The 27,317-nt window shown below is 38.0% G+C and overlaps 1 protein-coding gene across 1 annotated transcript in view; it reads right to left on the bottom strand.

Moving 5' to 3' along the window:
- The window catches only part of ranbp10 (RAN binding protein 10), a 45,195-nt gene that overhangs the window by 12,211 nt on the left and 5,667 nt on the right, over positions 1 to 27,317 (bottom strand). Inside the window, exons 2-5 of the mRNA XM_085360102.1 lie at positions 22,733 to 22,844; positions 15,866 to 15,918; positions 1,257 to 1,424; positions 1,111 to 1,133 (exon numbers count right to left, since the gene is read on the bottom strand). Of these exons, the coding sequence (XP_085216228.1) occupies positions 1,111 to 1,133; positions 1,257 to 1,424; positions 15,866 to 15,918; positions 22,733 to 22,844 (356 nt within the window). The remainder of the gene's footprint in view (positions 1 to 1,110; positions 1,134 to 1,256; positions 1,425 to 15,865; positions 15,919 to 22,732; positions 22,845 to 27,317) is intronic.

The raw sequence follows: 27,317 nt of genomic DNA on the forward strand, positions 1-27,317 counted from the left end.
AATGCTACATCAGACAAGATTGGGACAATATTCCTCCTCAGTTTTCAGACTGTTGCTAAAAGAAGAAGGGATGCCACGCAGTGGAACATGGCCATGTCAAACTTTTTGAGAGGTGTTGCTACCATCTAATTCAAAATGGTGCATTTTGTCAATTTAAACATTTCACATGTTTTAAGTGTTGTGTTGTGAATAAAATATGGGTTTATATGATTTTCAATTTACTGCATTTCATATTTATTTGCATTTTACACTGCGTCCCATCTGTTTTGGAATTGGGTGTATACCCACCAACTCTGTGATGTGTGATGAGCTGTTCATGGCAGTTAAATTGTGACAGGATAGAAACACTGATGGTGTCTCTCTTAGGCGGAGCTTTAATGCTAACTAGCTGCACACGTCTGTATTTTAGTGGCTGTAAACAATCGAAATAGTTCTTACATGAAACTGCTCAAAACAAAGTCTGTGGACTTTTGATGTAACTTGGTCACAGTTTTTGAAAAGACATATTAATGCAGAGTTCCCCAAATGTATTTTTGTGCATTAAAGACCACAAAGTGCAAATTTGTTTTACAAAATTAAAAACTTGCTAACTGAGTAACCCACACCAAAACGATCTACATGGGTAAAAATACATAAACTTGATTTTGGGTTGTCCCAAAATCAAATGTCATCAAAAGCACTTTTGTTATGGAATACCTCGGGTTCCATAATAGACAAGAGTCACTGGACAAACAGCTGTTTGTTGGTTTTTGCAAAAAACAAAAAAACAACCCACTAACAGGATATGAAACTAACATCAGCACTCAGATGAAGGCTGCTTGGGTTAGATCCTGTTTGGTTTCTGCATGTACAGCTACTTTGAACTGTGGAGACTGTAGTCTAGTTTAAACCAATCTTTCCTTTTTGAAACATTCCAGTCATATCAGCCACTGGATCCAAAAACACAGAAAGGGTTTCTGACCCCAAATGGCAAAATAAACTGCAATTAGATGGGCAGCTGCACAGTTGATATCACTTACACGAAACAAAAATTATTAAAATTGGGCTTATTAATAAAAGGAAAGTGCTGAAGGGTTATGATGGGAAAACATGGCTATAATGAATACTTACGGGGAGGTCTGTGAAGGCAACACCTAAAGGACAGAAAGACAAACCCAGTTAGAGTTAAGAACGTACACACACATTGGTTCCAGTTGATGCTAAATGACATTCTATCAATTAATTTAAAATAAAAGGATCTTAACATGTACACCAACCTAAACTGATGCCATTTTTGGTGTAAAAGCAAGTGTTGTTAATGAGGTTGACGCAGCAGCCAATTACATCACCCGTGGTGAATGTCGGCCCGTATGGTTGGCCGGTCCCGGAGGAGCAGAAGGAGTGTCCGTCATCTCCATGGTAACCGTATGAGTGCTTGTCCCATCCTAAAATAGGACAAGGATTAGGATTAGTTCTTGCATCTCATACTTGAACCATGTGAAAAACGTGTCAGTAATCAAAACCTCGGTGACAAACACACAGTCTTACTGCTGCACGCATAAATTGGGAGCAGCTCAGTATGAAAAGTATAAGCAGCTGGGGTGAAGTGGCTTGCTTGAGGTCACTGCTAACAGGAAGGAAGACAGTTACTCATTGACTTCAGCAACTCAAATTTTCCCATCTGACTGCCGCTGCCTACAAGGCGGCTCATAAAAACTGACACTTTCTGAGTCTGCAGGCCGTCCTCCCGGATGGCCAGCAGGAGGACTTTGTCTGTGTAAAGAAACTGGTGAGTCACTGCCAACAGGAACAGCAGCACAGGAGGCTGCACCAGAAGACTAAAGGGCACCAGGGGAAGAGAGGAAGATCTCATGATGTACTAATTACATAAACCAATTTCTTGTTCCTGCTGGTAGTGATGCATGTGTATACAACAAAGGTGAGTCACTGGTAGCTTATTAAGGCAAATGAGTAAGAACTTAGCATACAGTGCAATAAATTCTATATTTGTTGATATTTTTCAAGTTTTTACAGATCTGGAATTTCTACAGATAAGCAGAGTGTTAAATTCCAGGCTGATAACGGTGCTTAAAACAACAGCCAAAGCTGAAACCGATGTTATCTTTATTTTTAAAGATTTTTTTTTTTATCCTTTGTATCAAGTCAACAAAGTCTGAAAATTTAACACAACAGATATGTATCTGCCTTTGTTATCGGTAAATACAATCTTATACGCTGATATCAGTCAATAAGGCTAATATCAGCCATTACTGATATTTGACCCATGTATCAGTGCATCCCAAGAAATTTCCTAATAACATGCTAAGAAACTTACAAAGAAAAGCCATCTACTTGAGTCCTAGGGATGGGGGAGACAGTCAATACAGCTTGTTGTGGTATGAAAACACAGGCATGACTGATCCCTAATCCCTCTTATACACTCTTGTTTTACCATTGTGAAATAATGTTTCCAGTGAAATAAAATACCAGTTGGTCACATTCCAATTAACTGATTCATTTGGACTTGAGAGCCCTTCGGATTAAGCAATATGTTCTTGTGACACAGCATCAACAGTTATAGCTATGTCCACAAGCTTCAAACTACATTTATAAACATTTAGCATCTTAGGCTTCTGAATTAGAAACCTAACATTTGCTAATTAGTAGTGCATTTACAGTTGAGGCTAATGTAACCACACTAAAAATAATAGTGCCAAATAACAGAATGAAAAAGACAATCCTGAATCAAATATTAAGTACAAGATGGTTTCAACTAAAATTGACTAGCAGTTGCTGACATACATTGTTATGGACCACAAAAAGACACATCTTATGCCTTCTAGGCTCATCGTGGGATCACTTGGGAGGATCCAGTACCCCAGGCATGCAACCAAATGTTTTAGTGTGTCTACAGCTGACCTCATAGACTTCTGTAAGTCTATATTCCACAGTTTTTCGGAATATTCAAGAAGAAACACTAAAAAGTATATGTGAAGGACACTTTACAGAAACCTTTATTAAAAACTATTATTACTATTACACATGTAATAGTTTTTAAATTGCAATTGCAATGGATTTTCTAGGGAGTCCACTTTTTTGTGTGTCTTTCCACATCATTTATTTCATCAGTAATGTCCAGACAGTTACTCCCACTTTGCTCAAGTCTGCCTCTTCTGTTGCAACTAAGACAAGGTAGCTTTCCTCAGCTCTTGTGTGTAGCCAAATATAGCACCACAGGGTTCTTGGGTATTTCATAACCTATTATCAATGTTAACGCTACCCATATGTCATCTGTTTATTTTGTAATTGTCAAACATTCACTTTTCTCAAAACAGCCTCCAGCGTGACAGTTGTATAGATGAATATCTACAACTAGTATTAAAGCACCTGTGTTATGACTTGCATCTTTCTAAGACACTCCATTTAGTTCCTGTCTTGCTACAGCTGCCCTGTTCAAAAATACTCTTTCCCATTTGTCTCTAACACACCGTGGATCCCACTTTACCAGCAAAGTTCTTGCAGTTAAAATAACTTAATGCAAGTTTTTCATGATAAAACTACAATTTGAGTCTGATTACAGTCTTAAAATTCTCCTAAAAAAGCAGCTTTTTGCTTAAATCAATCAGACATGTTTTAAGAAATGATGGGTATTCCCTATAGGAAATTGCCCAAGAAAACCTGAAGATTTCATACAGTGGTTTGTTCTACTTCATTCACAACCAGGATAATAGAAAGAGAAGTGGCACAGCCCAGTCCACAATTCAGAATGAAGACGTTGGAGATCAGCACTTCTATTTTGAAAAATAAACATAAAAACAGATGCTTCACAGATGTGGTATGAAGGTAGTAACTACGGTTGTATGACTTTATTTATTAGAAGATTGCTTTGATGAGTTTCCCCTTTTGAGGGAAATTTTTAAGAGTGCAATTGATCCTACCATGGATGATGTTGTCAATGCACATCAGTTATCAGCTGTACTAACTATTCAATAAGAATTATTAGATGATAAACTTGCACTAGTTCAGTGGTTCCCAAACTTTTTTGCGTGGTCCCCCTTTGTTTTACAAGAAAAATGTTCGCCTTCCCCCTCAAACATTTAGTAAACAATTAAGCAAATACAAGTAACCTGCAATAAATTACAGGTAGTAATAAAATAAACTACTAACTCTTTTACGCTACGTCCACACCTACACGGGTATTTTTGAAAACACAGCTGTTTCTGTTACTGTCCCTCCATTTAGAAAGGCAGAGGCATCACGGTGTAATTATTTTACCTGCAGTTGTTTTTTTCCCTGTGTAATAATATTCAACATTGCTATCAATACATTTTTCACAAAATGCCTCTCTGTGCAAAATGGGTTCAAAAACATAAACAACTGTGGGATACTGTTTGTCCGTGATTTGAACCAAGGGAACAAATCGTGGCAGGAACGACCTGATGTTATTTGTATCTGCTGTAACTAGAGCTGGGCGATATGAGATTTTTTCATATCACGATATGTTTTTTTCATTTCAGGCGATAACGATATCTATCACGATATAAGCCAAATAACTATATTTGTAAGATTTAAATGTGCCGTTGCTCACAAGTAAAATGTGAAATAATCAGCAGCTTGTTTTTATTTAAATATTTATTTCCCATAATAAGTTCAACAGGGTAGATGTACTTAAGGAACATGAGACTTTTTCAGATAAATAAAGGCAAATATTACAAACTACACAAAAGGTATGGAACGCCAGGACTGCCATAATGAATTAATTAAATACACCATTAAATAATTAATTAAATGTGGCAATAATTAATTAAAATTGGAATTAATTAATTAAATAAATAGTTATGATATATGTAATTAATTAATTATTGACACATTTAATTAATTATTTATGTATTTCACGTTTTAATTAATTATTGACACATTTAATTAATTAATTATTGACATATTTAATTAATTATTTATGTATTTCACATTTTAATTAATTATTGACACATTTAATTAATTATTGACACATTTAATTAATTATTTAATGATATATTTATTTATTTCATTTTGGCAGTCTTGGCGCCTGGCTCTCATCATGAAATAATTTTATCTGTCAGCCTCACCCATCAAACTCAGGGGGCGGGGTTAACGCTGATCGAGTCAAAACCATTGCTTTGGCCTGGTGGCCATTGTTTCTAGCACACAACAACCGGCATGTGGAAGCTAACAGAACTGAGCTTTGAAAAACCCTGTTTGTGTGTTACCAAATACCGTTTTAATATTTTTTTAGCCGAGAATGTAGTGGTTTAATCTTCATGTGTCTGGTCGGTTTGTCAAGATACAGCCTCTTTGCAAAAGTGTTTCGATGATTTCGGAGATGTCTGCCCAGTCTCACGGCAAAGCGTGGGATAGACCCGCTCGCCTCGCAAGCAATCCCACCGACAAAGCGCAGGCCCCGGTACACAGCTGTAGTAACCCCCGCTGACTTCTTTTACTGAGGTTATATTTATCGGTGTTTTATTTCCTGATGTTCTTATGTGTCCTACGTGTTTCAGTCGCCAATTCTGAATTATAACTAACATTAAAAACATGTTTAAGGAGGAGAGAGAGCAAATAAATCTGTTTAACATCTGATCTTTGGGTTTTTGTTCAGTAATCAGCCTGACCTGTGTATAAACACATAAAAGAGATAACGTTGGTGTTTCCGTCATGTAGTAACTGCTGGCTTTAACTGTACAAAGGTTGTTCGACACTATGAAACACATACAGACTTCATGATGTTCGGCTAATATTTTTATTGTGAATATTAATCATGCTGACCTCGCTCTGTACACCACGCAGCGAGGTCAGCATATCCACGATATCCTCAGCTCCATGAGTTAACACAGAGTTTCACAGCTGACTATCTAACTGCCAACTATTCCAGAGACGTGAAAATATACAGCATAAAGAAAAGTGTAAGAGACTCAGCAGCAGATTAGAATAACAGTTATACATTTAATAAATCACCAAATGAATCCAAGAAACGAGCAAACCTGTTCCGACAATTTGAATTTGTATTCCCTCAGCTGCAGACTCGCTGCTGTTTAAATGTTTGAAAAGGAAGATTAGATATAAACAAACGTCAAACATAGACTCAGTCTGCCTTCACATTTGATATGAGGCCAGCACGTATAGTGGCCTCAGCAGGCTATTACTGAAATACACGTGCTATATCTTAAACTATGATATAAACAGGGAGGTCCTATTAACATGTTTAGTTTTAAAGGACACCTTCCTGCCTTTAGTCTCATTCATGAGCAGTATTCGTTTTCTTCTAACATCCAGAAGTCTGCACAATGTGTTTCATAGTTTGTAACAAGCCTTTGACAGGTAAACATAACATGACCGAAAAAGCAAAAAAAAAAAAAAAAAGGGAGAGAGAGAGAGAGAGAGAGAGAGAGAGAGAGAGAGAGAGAGAGAGAGAGAGAGAGAGAGAGAGAGAGAGAGAGAGAGAGTGTTGACATAAGAAGAGAAAATGCTCTCAATTATGGAGACAGGCAAATGGTTCATTTATGTTTGATGTGTGTTTATTCCTCCCTAAATATCGTCGGTGAAGTTCGCCATGCACGTCAGATTTTCCTGCGCATTTTTATACCTCTGCCAACAGAGAGAGAGAAAAAATCACATTCTAACAGACAGCTGGTGCTTAGAATACAGTTGAATAACTATTAAAAAACAGATGATATTTAGATGATAGTTCAGTCTAACACATGTGCCAGTGAACCATTAAACGTCTGTGAAACTATGCAGTTATGAAACGTAACTTTAACCTCAGCCAAACCGATTTGCTCAGTTGTAAATAAAACAGCGAAGTAAACGTGACCCGACAGACAGAACCTGAGTGAATGAAGTCCAGCGTTTAACCACTGAGAGCTAAAACTCAGCTGAGGTTTGAAAGCTGTGTGCTGGTGATTGGACATCAGCCGCTGATAAAGCTGGCTCGCCTATAAAGTGCTCTGTAAGGAAACAAGCTCCAGCAGCTCTGCGCTCGGGGAAAATACTATATTTACTTATCTTGTGCAGAAAAATGCGCTGACATTGCGTTATATCGAGCACCGGCTGCCCAGTTAAACTGTGACTATCACCAGGTAACTAGGCGTGTTTCTTGAATTAGCAGCAGGTGTTAAACAGCTGACAGATGAGGAGGAGGATGCATGCAGGTAAACTGAGGGTCTGCTGAGCTGATCGCTGGTTTCGTGAGAAAAGTGTCAGCTCGTTCTTTATGTTACAGAAGCACAGAGACACAAGACCAGGCGGAAAGAGACGATCGTTCGGTGAAAATGAGAATCTGCGAATGCAACATGTGGAACACGGAGAGTGGAATATGTAAACAAACCGGTTAATGTACCCCCTCGGTGCGCTCTGCATGCTAACTGTTAGCAGAGCTAGTGAAATCTCTGAAAACATCTGAGCACTTTTGCAAGCATGTTCTATGTTGACAACCTGACCAGACATACGGCGCGACATTCGCGGCTAAAACACTGTTAAAAGTGTAGCTGGTGACAGAAAAACGGGGTATTTTAAAACTACACCACCACCATTGCTGCCTGTGATTTGATCTGCATTCTGGGATAACTGGCTGCCCCAAGTCTACACAAGCAATCGATTATCTAGGATCGACCTGTTTTGACTTACTTTGCACGGCAACCAATCAAATGTTAGAGAAGCTGCATGGGCAGCGTTAACCCCGCCCCCTGAGTTTGATGGGTGAGGCTGACAGATAAAATTATTTCATGACGAGAGCCAGGCGCCAGGACTGCCAAAATGAAGTAAATAAATATATCATTAAATAATTAATTAAATGTGTCAATAATTAATTAAATGTGTCAATAATTAATTAAAATGTGAAATACATAAATAATTAATTAAATGTGTCAATAATTAATTAATTGTGTCAATAATTAATTAAAATGTGAAATACATAAATAATTAATTAAATGTGTCAATAATTAATTAATTACATGTGTCATAACTATTTATTTAATTAATTAATTCCAATTTTAATTAATTATTGCCACATTTAATTAATTATTTAATGGTGTATTTAATTAATTCATTATGGCAGTCCTGGCGTTCCATAAAAAGGCAGCCGCTAAAGCGTTTAAGTTTCAAAATAGAACAAACGAAACAGACTACTAAATTGTCAATTCCACTTAGAAACAAAATATTAATTCTAAAAATAAATCTTAGTTTGTTTTACAGAAGAACAGACAAAATTGACTAACTTTTGTCAATATGAAATAAACTGAGAACTAAAAGGAAACTCTCAATCTCTCCTTGTTGTATAGCTTAGCTTTTCAAACAGTTTTAACAGTTACTTTAGTCTGACAAAAGCCGAATGACGAATTAGCGCTTCCAGTCAGAGACTGAGGCTACGTCCACACGTACACGGGTATTTTTGAAAACTGAGATTTTCCATTTTCGTTTTAAAAAATAATCCCGTCCACACATAAAGGCAGAAATGAAGGAAAACGCTGCTATGAACATGCCAAAGCAGCAGGTGGCGCTAGATTCCTAACCGTGCAGAAATGTTGGCCAATCAGAAGTCTAGAAGCCTCGGTGGGAAAAAGTAAACAAAGCTGGGGCATAGAAGCAGAACCGAGTCGTATGTGTGGAGGGACAGTAACTGTGTGTATATGTAAGCATTTAAACACTGCAGAGAGTAGAATTAACAGTAACAGTATTGTAGAAATTCATTTCACCGAAACAATAACGTGGCGCAGTGTGACGCATGCACCAGTTTATTGTATTTCCAGACTTGCTTTCGGCACAATTTACAGTGCACGCTACTCTGTTTTTTGTCAGACTTGAAATAGCCGAAATACCTTCACACTACGGAACTTCTATGGCTCTTCCGTTCGACAATCTCTCCGGCGTTGGAACCATCATCTGTTTTCTCTTCGGTCACGCTCGGTTGATTTTTCTAGTCGGCACACTCATTTCCTCCATTACGCGCTGGCTCCATTACCCGCTGGCTCCATTACCCGCTGGCTGCTCTCAAACAAACACACGTGCGGCTTGGCACTTGTGCTGTACGTAACAAGTGACGCTGCGGCTGTGATTGGTTCGGCTCTGTGCTACTTAATTTGGATTGACTGACCTTTTTTTTTTTTTTTTTAAGAGGACAAGAGCGGCGAAGTCTATCGCGATAGTTTAATTTCTCTATCGAGTAAAAGTTATATCGCGATACATATCGTTATCGTTCTATCGCCCAGCTCTAGCTGTAACTTTACTGTATAAAGAGCTAACATCTCCAAAATGACAGGAGTAATTAGTCATTACAACAAGTGTGTGTGAACTAAAAATCAAGAATGTGGGATACTGTTTGTCCGTGATGTGCAGAGCCCAGCGCGTGCTCCCCACGAAGGGAAACACAATTCTGCAGGGGAGACCTACCTCGGCACTTGTGCAGGTGAAACCAAAGGGAAGATATGCCTCACCATATTTTCTAGTCTTTGGCTTCGAATGAAGTTGGTTTGGAAACATATTCAGCGATGCTTCATCTCCTGCTTTGCGTTTGAGTGGGCGCCTCGTGCTAGCAGTGTCCAAGCGTTTTTGTTTTCCCCTTTTCATACCACGCCCCCCCGCAATGGCTCTGCACCCCCCCTAGGGGGAGGGCCCCACAATTTGGGAAGCTCTGCACTAGTTAACCCAGTGTGCTACCGGACAACTTGCTGAAAATGTGCTTCAGTACATTCCTATTAAAAATGTTCTTGTTTTTATGTTTTATGTGTTGTTTGGAATCATTACACAAGTAAACACCAATAAAATAAAGTGGTACAGTATAACTGACAAAAGTGGGACCAGCAAAGCCAATAATCCAAGGCAATAACAACCCGTATGACCCTTCAAAATAAAGGTATAAGCTTTACACACAGCTTGGCACAGTATGGAGTGCTACAGACTGCAAGATGCAACCACCATAAAGTACAGTTTAACCTAAATAATTCTATACCGCTCTTTGAGAGGATGTAAAACGACCATATAGGATGACATGTCTGTATTATCCTGCCTGTCTAAGACAAATAAAATGATACTAGTATCGATCTGTTATTAATTCCTGTATCTCTTCCAAAGCTAAAATGCAGTCTCATACTGTCTGAGTGAGAAAGTTACATAGATCTTCGCCTCTTTGCCCGAGTGAATTCATATCAGCTGTCTGGTTAATCGCACAGATTTGATCTAAAGTTATATGGAAGTATTCTTCTATAGCACAAGGGAAATCGGTAAACTTCACAAAATCAGACCTTGACTTTAACTCAATGAAACCTTAAGTTTTGCATGAATGGCTCACTGTGAACTGAGCACCCTGAAAGTGACCTGAACTGGACTGTGTTCAGCTTCAGCTCTGTTGTGTTTCTCCTCACTTGCAGCTTACATGTTGTTGCCAAAAAGCAAAGCAGGGTTAGGAAAAGTAGGTCATGGGTGAGCCGAGATATTAGATGCGTACTTGTATGTGCACATGTGTATCTGTGAGCATGTCATAAAGTACTAGGCTCAGCTGGACATGCATTTTTGTATCTGTATCCTGTGCATTGGGGCATTTCTTTCAACTTACACAACACATATTGTCCTCTGTCCCTCCATGTGTTTTTTGTGCATAAGTGTATATACACGTGTGTGTGTGTGTGAGCGTGTGTGCGCGGTGAGGTATTAGATTAATCTGCTGACAGGGATATTGCCTCTAAAGCCAGGCTCGCTGCTCCAACATGCTAATGAAATGGGCAGGCCTCCACAGCAGGATCAGGCACAGAGGTCAGCAGTGGAGAACATTGTACTATCACAGGACGCACAAACACATACACAAGGACAGTACTTTATTACATTTTTGATGTATAACCATAAAAAAAAGGGATGCTGTGTAAGATGTAAATAAAAAGAATGCAGTAAATTGCAGATCTCATAAACCTATAACACATCTGAAAAATTAAACAGAGATCTGTTATTATTTCATGAAAAAATTAGGTTGTTTTGAAAATGACGGCAGCAACATGAATGCCATGTTTTCTGATTAAATAGAAAAATGACCATCCAACTTGTTACCAGCACTAAGGTCAAAACTTATATCTGACTGTGACGAAATGCATTACTGACTATGGAATTGGCAGCTTGCACATGTGGAAAGACATTAATGCTGAAAGATATATACAGGTTTTAAAGAAACATGCGCTCCCATCTAAAAATGTGTCTTTTTTAGGAAAGGTATTTCATAATTCAGCAAGACCATGCTAAGCCACATACTGGATTCATAGTAGAAGAGTCCAGGTGAAAAATTGGCTTGTTTATAGTCCATATCTTCAGTCCAGCAGCTGATCCTCAGTTAATGTGTACGGACTGTTGTTAAAAGGAGAGGGGATGCTACCCAGTGGAAAACAAAGCCCCGTCCTAAGTTTTTAAGGATGTGTTGGTATCATTAAACATTTGATATAATTTTTTTAACACGCAAGTTTAATCTTCTATCATGCATATTACTGTATTCTGTGTTTATTAACATTTTACACAGTGCCCCAGTTTTTTTACTTACTCGAGTAAAATCTGAACTCACCTTTCACAAAATTTATTTCAAATCCAATAATTTTATAAAAATTTATATTTTACATCAAAACAGGAAAATAATATGATTTATGTGTAGTTCCAGATCCCATAAAAAATGAACATCCACAGTTGTGATGTAAAGAAAACCACAGAACCACATGACCCAAGGTAGCTCCTGCCGGCAGTGAGGACACAAGTAATACCTACACAACACTGGTTTTACTTTCATTTCTGAGCAGTTAAGAATTTTTTTTTTTAAAAAAGAAGAAACCAATTGACAAACATATATTTATTAACTTTCTTGGGCTTTTCCTCTGGCCCTGGTTAAAATTTCTCTCCTCTGAAAATAGAAAATCCCTAACTTAGAATATTTGCAGTTCTATAAAGATGCATCTTCAAAGATCTGAAACTTTACAAGCATGAAATACTCGCTCTTTTAACAGACTTTTCAGAGATGCTTGAATCTTCAGTTTCAGCTTTGAACTCTGGTACATCTGACAGGTTTTCTTTTTTTAAGATATTTTTTTTAGCACTTTGCCTTTCATTAAAGAGATGCAGCAGAGACAGACTAGAAAAGTGTTTTTTGTAAAGCAGACAGGGCAAAGTCATGCAGCAAAGGTTGAGCAGAGAGTCAGTTGCTGAGAGCATTTTTTAGAAAGTGGTGTGTGCCCTAGACAATCAACCATCAGGTCACCCCATCAGACAGAGTTTTAACAGGATAAATGAAACCAGGAAAGTGTGCTATTCAGCATAGCAATTTCAAGACCATAGCTTTCAAAACTTAGTTTTGAATCTTATGATTTATGATGGTAATTCCACCTCACAGGGAACTTATATAACACTTCAGCGCTTTAACTCAAGAAGAATTTCTGAGTGCAAGATTTTCAATTTCGCAGGTCTGATTCGGGTGTTTTTTGCCATTACTAGCAAAAACTAGAAAAGTTAAATACAACAACCTTGCTTAAGGATGTCATATTCAGTATTTGACAAATAAGTGTTAATTTAGCAGTTTGATCATTTTGGATGCTGCAGTTCGTGGGCTCAGTTCTATTGCATTAAAATAACCGGAATGTCTAATATTATCTCCATTCAAAATTAAAATAACAGAAACACATCTTTGCACAAAGACACCTTCACAATCACCATACATATACTCACAGCACATATAGAACATTATACACTTCACCAGCACACACACAACATGTGCAGCATGCTGTGAAAGGATGCACAGATGAGTGGGAACAAACAAACACTGAGAGATGCAATCAGCGAAGCCCAGGACACACAGAGATAAATCTCCACAGTTTGGGACAAACACACACTGGCACACAAATACGCCGAGTTAGTCCGAGTTAAGGCAATCATCAGTAATCTGTGTACCAGGGCTACACACCATCTGTAGTAAAATCCTAGTTACAAAAGATACTTTCATAACTGATCTGTAACCAGTTGTGAAAAAAGCATCCATCCATGCAATGCTTTTCCACATTGTTCCGGGCCTTTGTGTGACGTCTAACACATGCGAATCAAGAAGAGAGGAGAATGAGGGATCTTTGTGTATGTGTGCATCTAGACTCTGCTGAACTGGCTGCCACCAGCCTCCACAGCATTCCACAAACCTCAGCCACCGCACAGATCTTAACCATTCAATAAGCAAATAGCCCCACACGGGCCCTGAAAACCACAGGATATGATTGGTGGAAGCACATACATGTTCTCACTGGTTGGGGAGAGGGAAGGGGCTTAAGTGAGGTTATCGGCAGCTAAGTGGCCACTATGTTTCCCCCTGTGTCACCCGAGGTTGCTGGACCATTAACACACGTCCAGATAAAACAAAACAATACAAAATAATCAGTGGAAAAGTGGAGGACAAGGAATAAAACTGATATGTTGACCTCCCATATGAATGCATTGCCTACTGTCTATGTACAGCATTTAGACAATAAAATGTTTATGTGTTAGCAGACAAAGGCTTGTTTCTTATCAAATCTTTATAGCAGCACCTTTGTTCTCGGAATTATAGAAGTGACCGCTGTCTGAGCTGTTCACACAAGTAAACAAAGTTAGCAGAAGTGTAAGACAACTGATTTGTTGAGTAGGAGATTTTTATAAACAACTGATTTCATTAAAGCTGCAAGTGTAATTCTCCACAACTTTATTCATCTTTATTGTAGGAATCGAATTCTTCTCGATAGAAATAAATACTAAGCTAGGTGAAAACTGGTGGAAAATTCAGTGAGTAATGATGATTTTCATTGTGGGCTGACCAGAAATGTACATTACGTGACATGTCATCACCGTAACAATATAACCACTGCACTGAAGTCACAGACAGAATAGGCTCCAGTCACACAGGCCTAGAGACCAGTTTATGAGCTCAGCATTCAAAGTAGAGAAAAATGTGTATTCACTAACTGGTTGGCAAGTGGCTACTGGAAGTTGCTGGCTATCAATCAATGAAAGCCTTCTTGTGGTTGGGGTAACCATTCACTTTCAAAGTAAAAGCTGTACATTTTGGAATGTGTTGGTTGCAGTGGTAAGGCACAACTTTTACTCTGAAGGTAAGCATTCTCTGTTTCTGGTTTGCATTGCACTTTTTAAACTTCCACTGCGGCTTGGCAGGTAGTTGGCCAGACAAGTCGGCATGTTCCATGCAAACTATGGCCATCTACCTATCTTCTGTGTCGAAAAAGTGAAGCCAACACGCAAATGCTTTAAACCTGCATTCTTCTGAGTAACCAGCGGGGGGGATTTCTGTGTTTGCCATGAGTACAATGGTACTGTCTATGCTTGAAGAACTAGATTTAACTGAGAGGTAACTGAGCTAAACCAAATGCAAGATGGGTACAATTGTTTTTTTAATGTTTTTAAAAAGGGTCCAATCACTGCAGTTTCTTTATTATCTGAAAGCCCCATAATACATGATGTAAGGTGAAACTGCCTATGAGGACACCCTTAGATTGACACAAAACCCAGTCATTGAAATCTTTGCATATAGTAGTAATTTCACTGGGTGTTGGCTAAGGCTCTGGACCAAAAATAAACTCTACATAAAATACAAACCGAGCAATCTGTCATTACAAAGTAATAGGTGGATCACCACGAGGGTGCAATAAGTCCACGTCATCTGTCACTGATCTGTATGACAGCTCAGTAACATGTCCTGACATGTTACTGATCTGTATGACAGCTCATTATCATGTCCTGACATGTTCTCTACTGCAGCCGTCAGACAAACTGCATCTAATTACGGCAGAAACCCTGAGCATCATCATCTCCACCTGTTTTCATTCCTGCATCTCAGAAATGTTGGTACTTTTCCAGCTTCTGATTTATCCTCAAAAATCAATTTCTTCTTCATCCCTTTCATCCACCTTTAGTATATTCCCTCCACACATGCATCCACATTATCTCCACTGCTACTTTAACTCTAAAAATATCTCAATTTCCTAATAATGAACTCTTTACCAGGGTTTGCAATATACATGAGAAAATAGAAACAAGGCTAAAGTAAACAGTGTTAGTCTTTGATTGTAATCTAAGCCTGTAAGGGCTGTGGGTTAAGGCTGTTCGCCAGTAAGTAATTAGAAAGGTTCAAGGTTTTGGAAAGCCCCTCTGTAGCTGCTTCATTGTATTGAGTGTACTGTGCTGTGTGTAATCAAAATGGAACAAAAAAAAAAAAAAGAGTGACGCAGGATGTTCATCTTCCCAGCCAGCCAAAGCACCCGTCCACTCTGACTGCTAAGTGGCAGAAATGCTGGCATCAGATCAGCAAGCCAATGTTGTTGGTGAACAATGGCATGATGACGCTCTTGCCATACCATGAGTTGTTGAATAAACTAGGGAATCCTTATTTAACCCTATTTTGCTAACTACTTCTAACACAGATGCCAAATTGTAGGCCTACCATCTTTTCATTAGATATTCTGACAGCTATACGCCCACTATAACATTCATCCATCCATTTTCCTAACTGGTTATGCATCTTAGCTGGGACACATCCCAGCCGTCTCAAGGTGAAAAGCAGAGTACACTCTGGACAGGTTGTTGGTCCATCGCTAAAGTAAAGAGACAGACAGCCACACACACACCACTACATCTTCTGCCAATTTAGACTCATCAATCAATCAACCTAACATTCATGCCTTTGAAATAAAGACAATTTCAGAGCAGGATATTCAAACCTTGCATCTTCTTGCTAGCCACTGCACCACTGTGCTACCTTGACTATAATATATTCATCAATATATCTAAAAAAAAAAAAAAGGTCTCTCTTTTCAGCCTCCTACTGGTTATAATACAATGACATTATTCAAGTTGTACTCACCAGGCAGTCTGTTCATGTTGACTCCCTGAGCAGACAGGCCAATGCCCATGTATCTGCACACAACAAGAGACAAAAAAAATTTGATTTACATGTCATTACTGAGCGTCCAGCACATTTAAACACTCGGATCAGCTTCTTCTCACATCTTTAATCCAGCTAGCTTTGCAAATTCTGAGCTGATGCTCATATATTCATGGGGGTTGGCAGGAGTAGAGTGTCTTCAGATTCTTCTGACTAGTCATTGTGATTTACTGAGTCCATGAGCTGAAACATCCAAAGTGGCAAACAAGGATAAGCAGTTGGTCTGCATCATTTTCATGTAGACCGGCTTAAAAGGACAGCAAAAAATCTTTTTACTCATTTGAACAAGTCAGCATTATTGCCACTTGAATGCATTTGGCATATTACAAAGTAGTAATAACATAAACATCAGTAATAAATGGCTGCTTTGGGCCACGTGGTTGGTCTTATTCAAATGTTCCATGCTTTTCAAATAAGTTACATTTACAAAGTAAGAGGAGTAAAAGACACATCAGTCAAGTCTACAAAAACTCAGGGCTGTGTGAACACAGCTAGACATGCTAGCATCTCTGTGATGCTGGACTTTGTCATAGCAAGCTTTTGTGCTCAACAATAATAGCAGGTAAACTTAAAATGCACCTGATGCTGGCACAATATAAAAAATTAAAAGATCACCAAAGTTATTAAGCTCTCACTTATGTCTGCATTGATCTGACTTATCTAGCGTTGGAATAAATAATGAAAAAGACTAAAGGAATACATCAGCGGGTTTCATCTTCAAAAGATGAGAACAAAAATATCTGCACAGAACTTTGACACTCCATCCAACAGATGCAGAAATATTTCATCACCAAAGCTATGAACAAAAAGACTGATGCACTCTCTCTCTCACACACACACACACACACACACACACACACACACACACACACACACAGACACAGACACACAGACACACACACACACACACACACACACACAGCCGCTAGGGCTAACATGCAAATCTATTAATATGACTTATCACAGTAATGAAATAATAATGAAAAAGAAATACGTAGACATAAATTTTAATCAAATTTGCAGCAGCACAGCGGCCTACAACAAATAAAACATCTGAAGAGAGAAATCCAAATAAAAACAAGATTATTCTTAGTCAGTGCTCTACAATCATTTTTCAGTCAAATTAAACCAGTTGAGTGTCCATGTTAATTAATCCTCTCTCTGCTTTCTAGATTAATGTGGCCAATCTGCACAAAGTCAGCAGCACTTTTTTTTTTTAAACCAAAAAAGCTTTTTCCAAAGAGAGTTTAATAATTCCACTAGGATATGGCTAAGGAAGGTTCTGTAATAACCAGTGATGATGAAACCAGTGACTAAGCCATTGAAGCAACTCAAATAACACAAAGTAGTCTTTTACGGTGGCTCTATTTATACTTATTTTACCAATGCTTTTTCCTTTACCTCTGACAGATATTCTTCACTTCTTTCATTTAATTATTAGTGTTCAATTTTATGTTCATGCAAAATAGGTTAGCCTTAAGTTTCTGCAGTGGTATAGCTTGCCACTCTAGGCATGGTACCAACGGTTCACTGCAATATTCATGCTATAAAATATGCGCAATATTATTATTTTTAATTAAATGACCCACAACAACTTTTAATGATATTTATGATAATAAATTTTTTTTGAGTATACATAGACTACCAGTCAAATATATGAAGCATGTAGCAAAGAAAAAAAAAATGATAATAAATGTGTTATATTTTAGATTTCTGGCAGTAGCCACCCTTTGCTTTGTTGACTGCACTGCAAACCCATGGCCTTTTCTCAATGAGCTTCATGATGCAGTTATGCCTGAAATGGTTTCACTTCACAGGTGTGCCTTGACAAGGTTTCTTTGTGGAATTTCATAATAATGGGCTTGGGACCATCAGTTGTGTTGTGCAGAAGTCAGGGTTGTCAGCTATGTACCAACCTATCTGACAACTGTTACAATACATTTTATGGCAACAACCAATCAGCTAAGTAAAGGACAGGTGCCAGTTCAGCTCACAGGGATGAGCGGTGCTGCATGGCGGAAAGCATCTGGCCCGGGTTCGAGTCCGACCCGCGGCCCTTTACCACAGGTCTTCCCCTTTCTCTCTCTCCCTCTGCTTTCCCATCACTCTTCACTGTCCTGTACAATAAAGCTGAAAAAGGCCAAAAATAAGGTATTTAAAAAAACAGAAACCACAGGCCATTATTACTTTAAGAACTGAAGGTCTGTCAGTTTGGAAAATTGCTAAAAAACAAACGTGTGCCCAAGTGCAGTCACAAAAACCAAAAAGCGCTACGACGAAATTGGCTCACATGAGGACCATCCCAGGAACCTCTGCTGCTGAGGATAAATTCATCAGAGTCACCAGCCTCAGAAATCGCAAGTTAACAACACCTTAGATTAGAGCCCAGATAATTTCCACACAGAGTTCGAGTAGCAGACTCATCTCTACATCAACTGTTCAGAGGAGACTGTACAAATCAGATCTTTGTGCTCTGATAGTTTGGGATGAGATGGAGTGAAGGCAAAGGGGTCAATAAATACTCAGCATCTCTGGGAACTCCTTCAAGACTGTTGGAAAACCATTTCAGCTGACCACCTTATGAAGCTCATCAACAAAATGCCAAGAGTGTGCAAAACAGCAATCAAAGCAAAGGATCGCTACTTAGAAGACTCTACAATATCAAACATGCTTTGAGTTATTTCACATTGAGTTGTTGTTTTTTTTTTGTTTACTACATTATAATGCCTTCAGTGAGAATCTACAATGTAAATAGTAGAGCTGGGCGATATATCGAGTTTTTAAAACATATCGATATAATTTTATACGAGATATAAGATGTGACAATATCCTTTATATCGATATAGTCTATGTTACGTTATAATTATAGTTGTGGAGCCGCAAGTTTGCCTCTCTTTCGTCCACTTTTGTCTCTACGCAACGTTACTCCGCCTCGCCTTCACTGAAGACAACTCCCCCTCCTCCCCCATCGCTTCACGTGCAGGCAGCGACAAGATGGACATGGCAAATCTCCGTTAACGAGTTACTGCGCATCGCCCTATGCGTGGGGCTGGACGGCGTCAACGTGCTAACGAGCTAACCGCGCTAACCCTAAAATCCTTTCATTCTCTCAAAAGTTGATAGCGCGCCTTATGTATGAATTCTGGTTGTGCTTGATGGCCGCGAACCGATTTTATGTGGTACACGGCGCTCAGCAATCTGTCAAAAATGTTTGAGTACGACTTTGGTAAGCTACGGAGCTGCACCGCTTGATAGATTGTCGGCGCATTACGGCTACCGAGGAGCTTCGCGGAGTGATACGTACTGTGCTTCAACGTAATATTACCGTATTGTGTGTGTATAAGGACCATAAATGGCACCTGTAAGAGACGTGGTTATGAAGCGGATTTCAAACTCCAGGCTATCAGTCACACAGTAAAACTCGGGAACAGAGCAGCTGTGAAATCTGTCTGTCTTTGTTATTACGCTCAGCGTCTTTTAGTTTACATTTTGACTGCACAATTGTGAGCTCTTTGTTTAGCACAAAAACAAAATTGTTTTCTTTTATTTATGGAGCATTATTATTTAATAAATGCTCATAATTTAATTTTGAGTAATTTTTCATGTACATCTGTGCTGTATGTTAACAAAAGTGCCTGTGTGACATCTGGGACACAGCTTTGACTAAGAACTCTCTTTTTGTTCTTATTTTATGGCTTAAAAAAAAATATCGAGATATATATCTTATATCGCCATCCAGCTAAAAAATATCGAGATATGAATTTTGGGTCATATCGCCCAGCCCTAGTAAATAGTCATAAAAATAAAGAAAAAACATGAAATGCAACAGGCTAAAGAGTCACTGTAACACCAAATTCTCTGACTTTTCATGGTGAATTGCAAAACAAACCACTGAACTCTCAGAATATTTTCATTATGTCATTCAATTGGCTAACTGCTACACTAGAGCATTTCAGTAAAAGTGATTTAATTCATCTACATCTACGGCAGTGAATAAAAAGTTGGAATTCTATTTAGTTTCAGTGTAAGCAGCTTGAAGCAACCCAAAGCTACAGATCCACAGCTTAGTTCTGCTACACATGACGCCACCTCATTCAAACTGACGGATTAAAGAGCATTGAAGTCCATGTGATTTCTGCTTAAACCAGTTTAGATTGATTTAAAAAGTTGTAAACAAAAACTTTGATCCAGTTGATGAGTCAAATCATCGACTTATAGGCTGCAGCCCAACAAAACTGTAGAGATACACCAATCAACTGCCCAGGGACTGGAATTGGCTCATATCAGTGATCAGGAGGTGACCCTCTGATTTCTCAAGACAAATAGTCATGCACACTTACAGCCACATGCTAACATATTGTTAGCATGAAGGCTCTTTACTGTCAATGAAGACACAAAATCTGCCAAAGTAGAGTCCGTAGGGTACCAGTGTGGAAAACAACAACAACAAAACAAGCTAAAGCTATCCACATCTTAGCAGTCAAAGGGTCAAGGTACTAAAATTATTAAAGTGAGTGAAAAAGGTAAAAGAGCCAGTATCCTGTTATCTGGTAAAATAAGCAGCAACTCATTTTCAGTTAATTATCTGATCCCCTTTCCAGTGTTAGAGCACTTTATATTTCAAAGTTGCCTCAGTGAGAGAAGATAATGTAACTTATTACACTTACTGCATGGAAAGTTCAATAATTTATTTTATTCTGGAAATTGCATTGAAGAAAAGTTTGTATATGCTGTCAGTTCTCACAAAGAAAACTAGAATCATAAAAATGAGTATTTTCAGATTACACTAATACGAATCTGGACTTGGAGAAGAAAATTACAATCAAGATATCTCTACGAAATTTTAATGAATTCAAATTCTTGAATTTATGGCTTTTTCTCAGTACTGTCTGAGACCCGAGATGTGAGCTTATTTTTAAGTTTCAAAACGACTTATTAGCTTATGGGTGTAACTTGAAATGTATACACAGAGTACATGTTATTCCCGTGGCATTCCACGACACATCATGCAGCTTCTAGCTGCCTAAAAATGAAAGCCATACAAACATATTTTGCATCACTTCTTTTGTATGCCTAGCTGTTTAACTGGAAATAGGGAATGTTTACTGTGCAATTTGAATTTTTTAAATGGAGAGGTATTTCAGCTCCAATCAAGTCACAAAAGAGAATCTGAAAGCCAGACATTTAACCACATGGCAAAATAATTGCAGAGACTAACCTAACACTTACTCATCAGCAACCTCAGCAATCACTGAATTAGCTGAAAGGCAATGACTCTCTTTTGTGCGGTATGGCCTCATTTGACAATAAAGATCTTTGCATATTCATTTACATATGGAGTTCATCTTTGACTGTTTTATAATATAGAAGTAAATTTGCCATTCAGGTCCTTCCAAAGAGTCCTGTAATAACAGAACTAAACTGGAGGAACTTTCTTGCTGTTAAATTCCATGTGGCAACTTTTTCAGCAACAGTGCACAACGTTACCTATTCTAGCTGCCAAAATGAAGCAAACAATTCCAGACCCAGTTTATCTAGGAGGATACGCTTGGTGAAATAGACTTCTCTTAGTACTTTTAAAAAAAATGTATCAATTTGAAACTGTGTGTGTGTGTGTTCCTGTCTAGCTATCTTTGTGAGGACCGAAATCTGCATTCTACTATACTTGTGAGAACCAACAGTCACTTGTGAGGACACACTCACCGGTCCTCACAAGTTTGAAGGCCTTTTTGAGGCTCAAAATGTGGTTTTAGTGTCAGGGTTACAATTAGGTTATGGTTAGGGTAAGGGTTAGGCATTCATTTTTAATGGTTAGGGTAAGGTGCTAGGGAAACCATTATGTCAATGAAGGTCCTCACTAAGATAGCTGAACAGGCTTGTGTGTGTGTGTGTGTGTGTGTGTGTGTGTGTGTGTGTGCGCGCGCTCTGATTAAATAATCAATTCCCACAGGGCCATGATGAAGAGGCAGTCTGGGCTCAAAACGTTCCATATTTCCTAATTCTGGAAATGACACCCAATTATTGTAATTCTAGGGCAACTAAGAAGAATATCTTGACTATAAGCATACAGATCTACAATTTTCAGGTGTAGTCCCTCACATTAGATGACAGTGATGATTACTAAAACTGTACTTTTAAGGCTGGCTACCATTTTCACTGGTACAGCAGATGAACAAAAACACCCCAAAATTTTCCACTGATGTAACTCTCTCTGTCGTGACAAAGGATTTGGACAGTAATACGATAATTGATATAAAGACTGCTGTTTTGATACAGACTCAAGGTGGAAAAAACTTTGCACAACCAAGTTAACAGGTGTAAATGCAAAAAACTGACAAAAAGGAACAAAGACATTGTTACCGACAAATTTTGCACCAGTGCTACAAATGATTGTCATAAAAAATACTATTTTTATAACCATCAAATTAAATGTTTAAATGTTAATTAAAAATCGAATTCATGTAATTTATTTCAAGTTATTAAAGTTGGCTATTTTTTTCTTTAAAATGAAACAATAAGAGGCAGGGTTTTACATATACACACATATATAAAACCCTACTCCTCTGATAATATCCTCAGAAAACAGCCAGTGCAGTGACTCATGGACCTAAGCTTCAAAGTCAGAATATAATAAAAACTAACAGGAAATACACAAAGTTACTGCAATTTTATTTTTGCGTGGGCACACTGAACATGTTATGAATGACCCGAGGGGGGGCGCTAAGTCAGGTTACCATGGTAACATAGGGCACCAACTCTAAGGTTTTAAAAGTTGCATCTGCTTACCCATCTCGACCTTTGCTGACAATCTTGACTTCAAAGTAGTAGATCCCACAGGCAGCAGGGATTGGGTGTGTGGCTCGCACTGATGCTGCATCTTTGTGGTTCTTTCCATGACCTGATAAAAGAGAAATACAAGGTGTACATGAAGAACATGGTAGCCTAATACAAAAGGACTTTAAAAACAAAGAAACACTGGGCTTGCATTTGACTCCTGATTGTCTACCAAAGTCTCATGATATGGCACTGACCTGGATTCTTAGTATTTACATAGTTTAATTAGTCATAAATTTGCTATCTGGTCAAAAGAAAAAAAAAAACACATAAAAAGTAGAACCTGACATTTAGAGACAAACACACTGACAAATAAACTTAACTTAGACTAGATGTTAAACTTAACATATAGTCTAGTAACTAGTAGTGCAAATGACGTTTTCAAATGTAGATAAATAACTAGGTAGAAGTGTACAAAAGGCCACCCCCAAACACCAGGTATCCATGGACATTGCCCATGGACTAAATTGCCTTTAAAAAGACACTGGTTTACATCTACATTTGGTTGAAACGTGGCCTGTTAAAAGTTGACCAAATTATGTTTATTTTTGTGACCAAATCAGTAGATTGTCCGAGGCACTGTGGAAGTAGAGCGCCCTTTATAACTTTTAAACCTTTTAAAGGATTTAGATGTAAAAGGATGTCTTTTTGTAAATGTCTTTTGAACAGCCTCAGAAGCTGACTTTTCACCTTCAACTTTTTAACCTAATCTCAGCATTCTTCAGACATCAAAGCTTTCTTCAATGTCTTTTCAACGTCTTTTTATTAAGGGGTTTTTTTCTGTGGAAGGAGGACTGGATAATGCATAGGCACATCTCTATAAATATGACAAAAAAAAAAAAGAATGTGTATGCGCATATCTGCCTTAGTGTATACACACAGTTTTGGTTGGTAATATAAACAGAGCTTTCTGCATCTGGCCCCAGGTCTTTTGCAATAATGTGCTCTGAACAGACAAAAGATAGAGTGGTGTGGCCAGAGTAACGGCAGACATGTTTGATGAAGACCAAAGGCAGCTTTTCAGAAGAAGCTCATCTAATCTGAATATGGCAACAGAAACAGCTGTAGGTTTGATAACTAACCTAACTGCCATCAGTTTTCTTATTTATTCCCCCTACATTTCCACAAGGCTGTGTTGGGCTTGCACCACAAGGCTGAGTGATCAGTGAGGCTCAGATTAGGCTCAGATACGCGTGGATTTCTCAAATAACATTCATCTTTTTGTTAAGGTGACTTTTCTATGAATAGGTTATACAGGACATTGATTTAACACAGTCTGGTAAAGATGTAGACAATGAGGTCACAGGGCTCATGTATTTTGTCTGGACCAATTAGATTTGAGCACAACACATATTACTGTCTGTCATTCTATATTCAGATTATATTATGCAATCCCTCGGGTCATGAGAGAGAGAGACTAATATGTTCAGTACTGTTGTATAACTGCAATCTAGCCTCTACAGTAAGCATGTGCATCTCTTTCTGTTACATGTAATCGCACCATTGACTGAGCTCACCTGTCACCACACATAACAAGTCACTGAGAGCTCTGTGTGTGCATGAAATGTAGACATGCTGTAACCTTAAACGAAGCAGCTGGCTGTCAGCAGACACCTTGAGGCTGTTGCTGTTTGTTGTGTGTGAGGGGGACTTAAGTGTGGTCACTAAAATAAAGTTATACATACTATAGAGTAGAACAGGAAGTTAGAAATATACTGGCTCGATGTGTTTTCATTTTTTCAAAAAATACTCTGTAAAATACTCTTAGTATAGCATCACTTGTATAGGTTTACAGTAACAACACCTCTTTAACTGTGATCCTAACTCTTTTAATGATATTTGTTTTATATTTTTTTAATAAGGGTGCAACTATGACACTATTAAAAGATCACAGTGCCATAATTAATAATGAACTAAAGCATGTTAGAGTCTGAATTACATTAACACTATATAAAATATCCACATATGCTAGCCCATTAGTGTTTTTTAGGAAGCACAAAGTGACAGGACATTCGCTAACACTCATTTTTGCATCTTTTTTGACCCACAAATCCACTATGCATGTTCTATCATGTTTACACATGTGACTGGCGTGCCTGTGCGTGTCTGTGTGTGTTTGTGTGTGTGTCAGCCAGTAGTCTAATTTTAGACCTCAGTAGGCCAGCAGGTCTCTTTGGGACTACATAAATGGGTATGTGAGATGGTTACTACCGTTAACCAAAATGTCTGGTTTATAATTCTGCATTCATGCTGATTCATGCTGATTAGGCCGTTGTGGTTTTTTATTTGTATTAGATAAGAAACTTAGAGTGTAACAGTGTTGTAAAGTTTGAATGAAAGGCCATGTGATTTAATATTAAAGCCCTGGCAGTATTAGACATTTCTGCTCTTGTGCGACTTTAAACCTTTCCACAAGAGTTCAAGGAGCAACTGTTAATGTCCTGTTCCTCTTCACCCACAGCACTGTGTGGCCTTAATTGCTTACTAGAATATCAGCAGTCTGCCTCCAGGGTGTATTTTTGACCACTAGCAGAGGCAAAGTGCAAAATCTATCTGTTCAATAATAGCAAGCACAACAAAGACCAAAGCAACACGTTGCTAAATGCCTCACAGTGTCAAAAGAAGCAGAGTCCATATCACTATGTCAACATCATAATAAAATTAGAGGATTTATTTATAGTATGAGGAAGTACAAAAATTCTTATAGGACTTCATGAGGGAATTAATGCCATTTATATTAGACCCTAGCTGACAACACCGCCACCATATACTCAGTTATGATACTACTAAGCTACAGACCTTGCTAGGTATTAAAAAAATGAATTCAGAGCTGCTTTCCTGTTCAGACTCTTTGATTACATCTTTTATTTAACTTACTAAAAAATAACTAAAATTTTTTGGACTGGTATAGACTAATACATTGGTTATCAAATGTGTCTAAACTAAGAAAATACTTCAGTCAAAACAAAAGTGAATATAACACTTTGGGCATGTGGCCATACAGCACAAGGCTACATATTACTTGTTTGTGTGCACAGATACACCTGGAACTTGTGCTAAAAGGTTTGTATCTTCTGTTTTGGTCTCCCTGAGGCAGATTATGCTACACAGCAGCACTTCATCACTGTGGCCTCTAAGAGATATGATGGCCTAGTTAATAATAAATGGAAATCTGGAAATGGTATTTTTCCAAGTCAGTGATATTAAGGATTTTTAAGTTACTTTATTTCCCATCTGATGGGAATGCTGATAAAATCTCATACAGTTAAAGTTAAATAAAATCTCAAATTAAAGATGCTATAACCTGTTTGTCTTAAGTTAGCAATATACTACAAATATACTATGAGATAACAACATTGTTACCATTCTACTGACAATACATGAATGCAGCACAAAGGTTAGGGCCACGTGACCTTTGAAAACATTAATCTCTGAACTTTAATTATGTGTCTTCTGCCTAGATAAGAGCTGAGGCAGAGGTATGTTCTCATTGCGATTTATCTACCTTTCTGTCAGCGGGATTATGCAGGTCAAAGTTAACAAAACTTGGTGGAGAAGCTGAGCATGAGCAGAGAAGGAAACTAACTAAATTTTAGCCTGTATCTAGATCACGTCCTTCCTAGTGTGCTGCAGGAATGAGTCTTAAAAATTCATAAATGAGACAGGATTTTTCATTTCTGGTTCCATTTTCTGGATCAGATTTTTGTTTAGATGCTGCAAATATGATAACGAGATGCTTTAAATATTTTCACATTTTTTTCTTAAAACACAGAAGTAAACTGAAGGTATTACATGAACATGTGTTAGCACATAAATGGCTAAATAAGGCTAGAGACTTCAGGGAAATTCAGCACCAACTGATCACGCTAAAAACACGTTCTTAGTAGTGTTTATATGAACGTCATGCAATTGATGTGTAGTTTGTTTATAGCCTAACAATTGAGTTCTGTATCTCACAATTGTATTTATGCTAAAGAAATTTTTAAAAAAGTAGCATGACTGTGGTATTCCAGTCATATAAAGCTCCAAAGTAAGGCCAGAACAGGCAGTTATGACTCTACAGAAAAACCAAGTACAACCTTGACGGTCCCTAAGAACTAGGAGATCAAGTAGCAGCCAAGTGCTGCTATTCAAATGAACTGGTTTAACTAATCGTTAAGCATGAACATCTTTATGAAAGCAGATGTTTTGGCAGTTTGCTGGTCTGGAGCATTCATTTGTGTTGTACATATTAGAAATTGATATTAGATATTAGAGAATGAACTAAAACAGGAAACAATTCTTTAAGGTATTGTTGTTCTACAAGCTACTGAACCACTGGATTGAACTTACTCAGACTTTTTCAAATCACAATAATTCTAGTTTGAAAGCAACAGGTGTCTAGTTTCAATATAGATGCAACTTCATACTGAAGCATAATGACCAAAAGTATAAAAAAAAATACCACATATCGTGATATATATACACACTTATTTTCAGTTACCGTATGTCTTATTACACATCTTCTATCCATTTTTAACCAAGTTTAGATGGTGAC

The sequence above is a fragment of the Diplotaxodon limnothrissa genome, linkage group LG7 (genome assembly GCF_057381915.1).
Source record: "Diplotaxodon limnothrissa isolate DT_005_m linkage group LG7, D_limnothrissa_male_GT1.1, whole genome shotgun sequence".
In the NCBI taxonomy this organism is placed as follows: Eukaryota; Metazoa; Chordata; class Actinopteri; order Cichliformes; family Cichlidae; genus Diplotaxodon; species Diplotaxodon limnothrissa.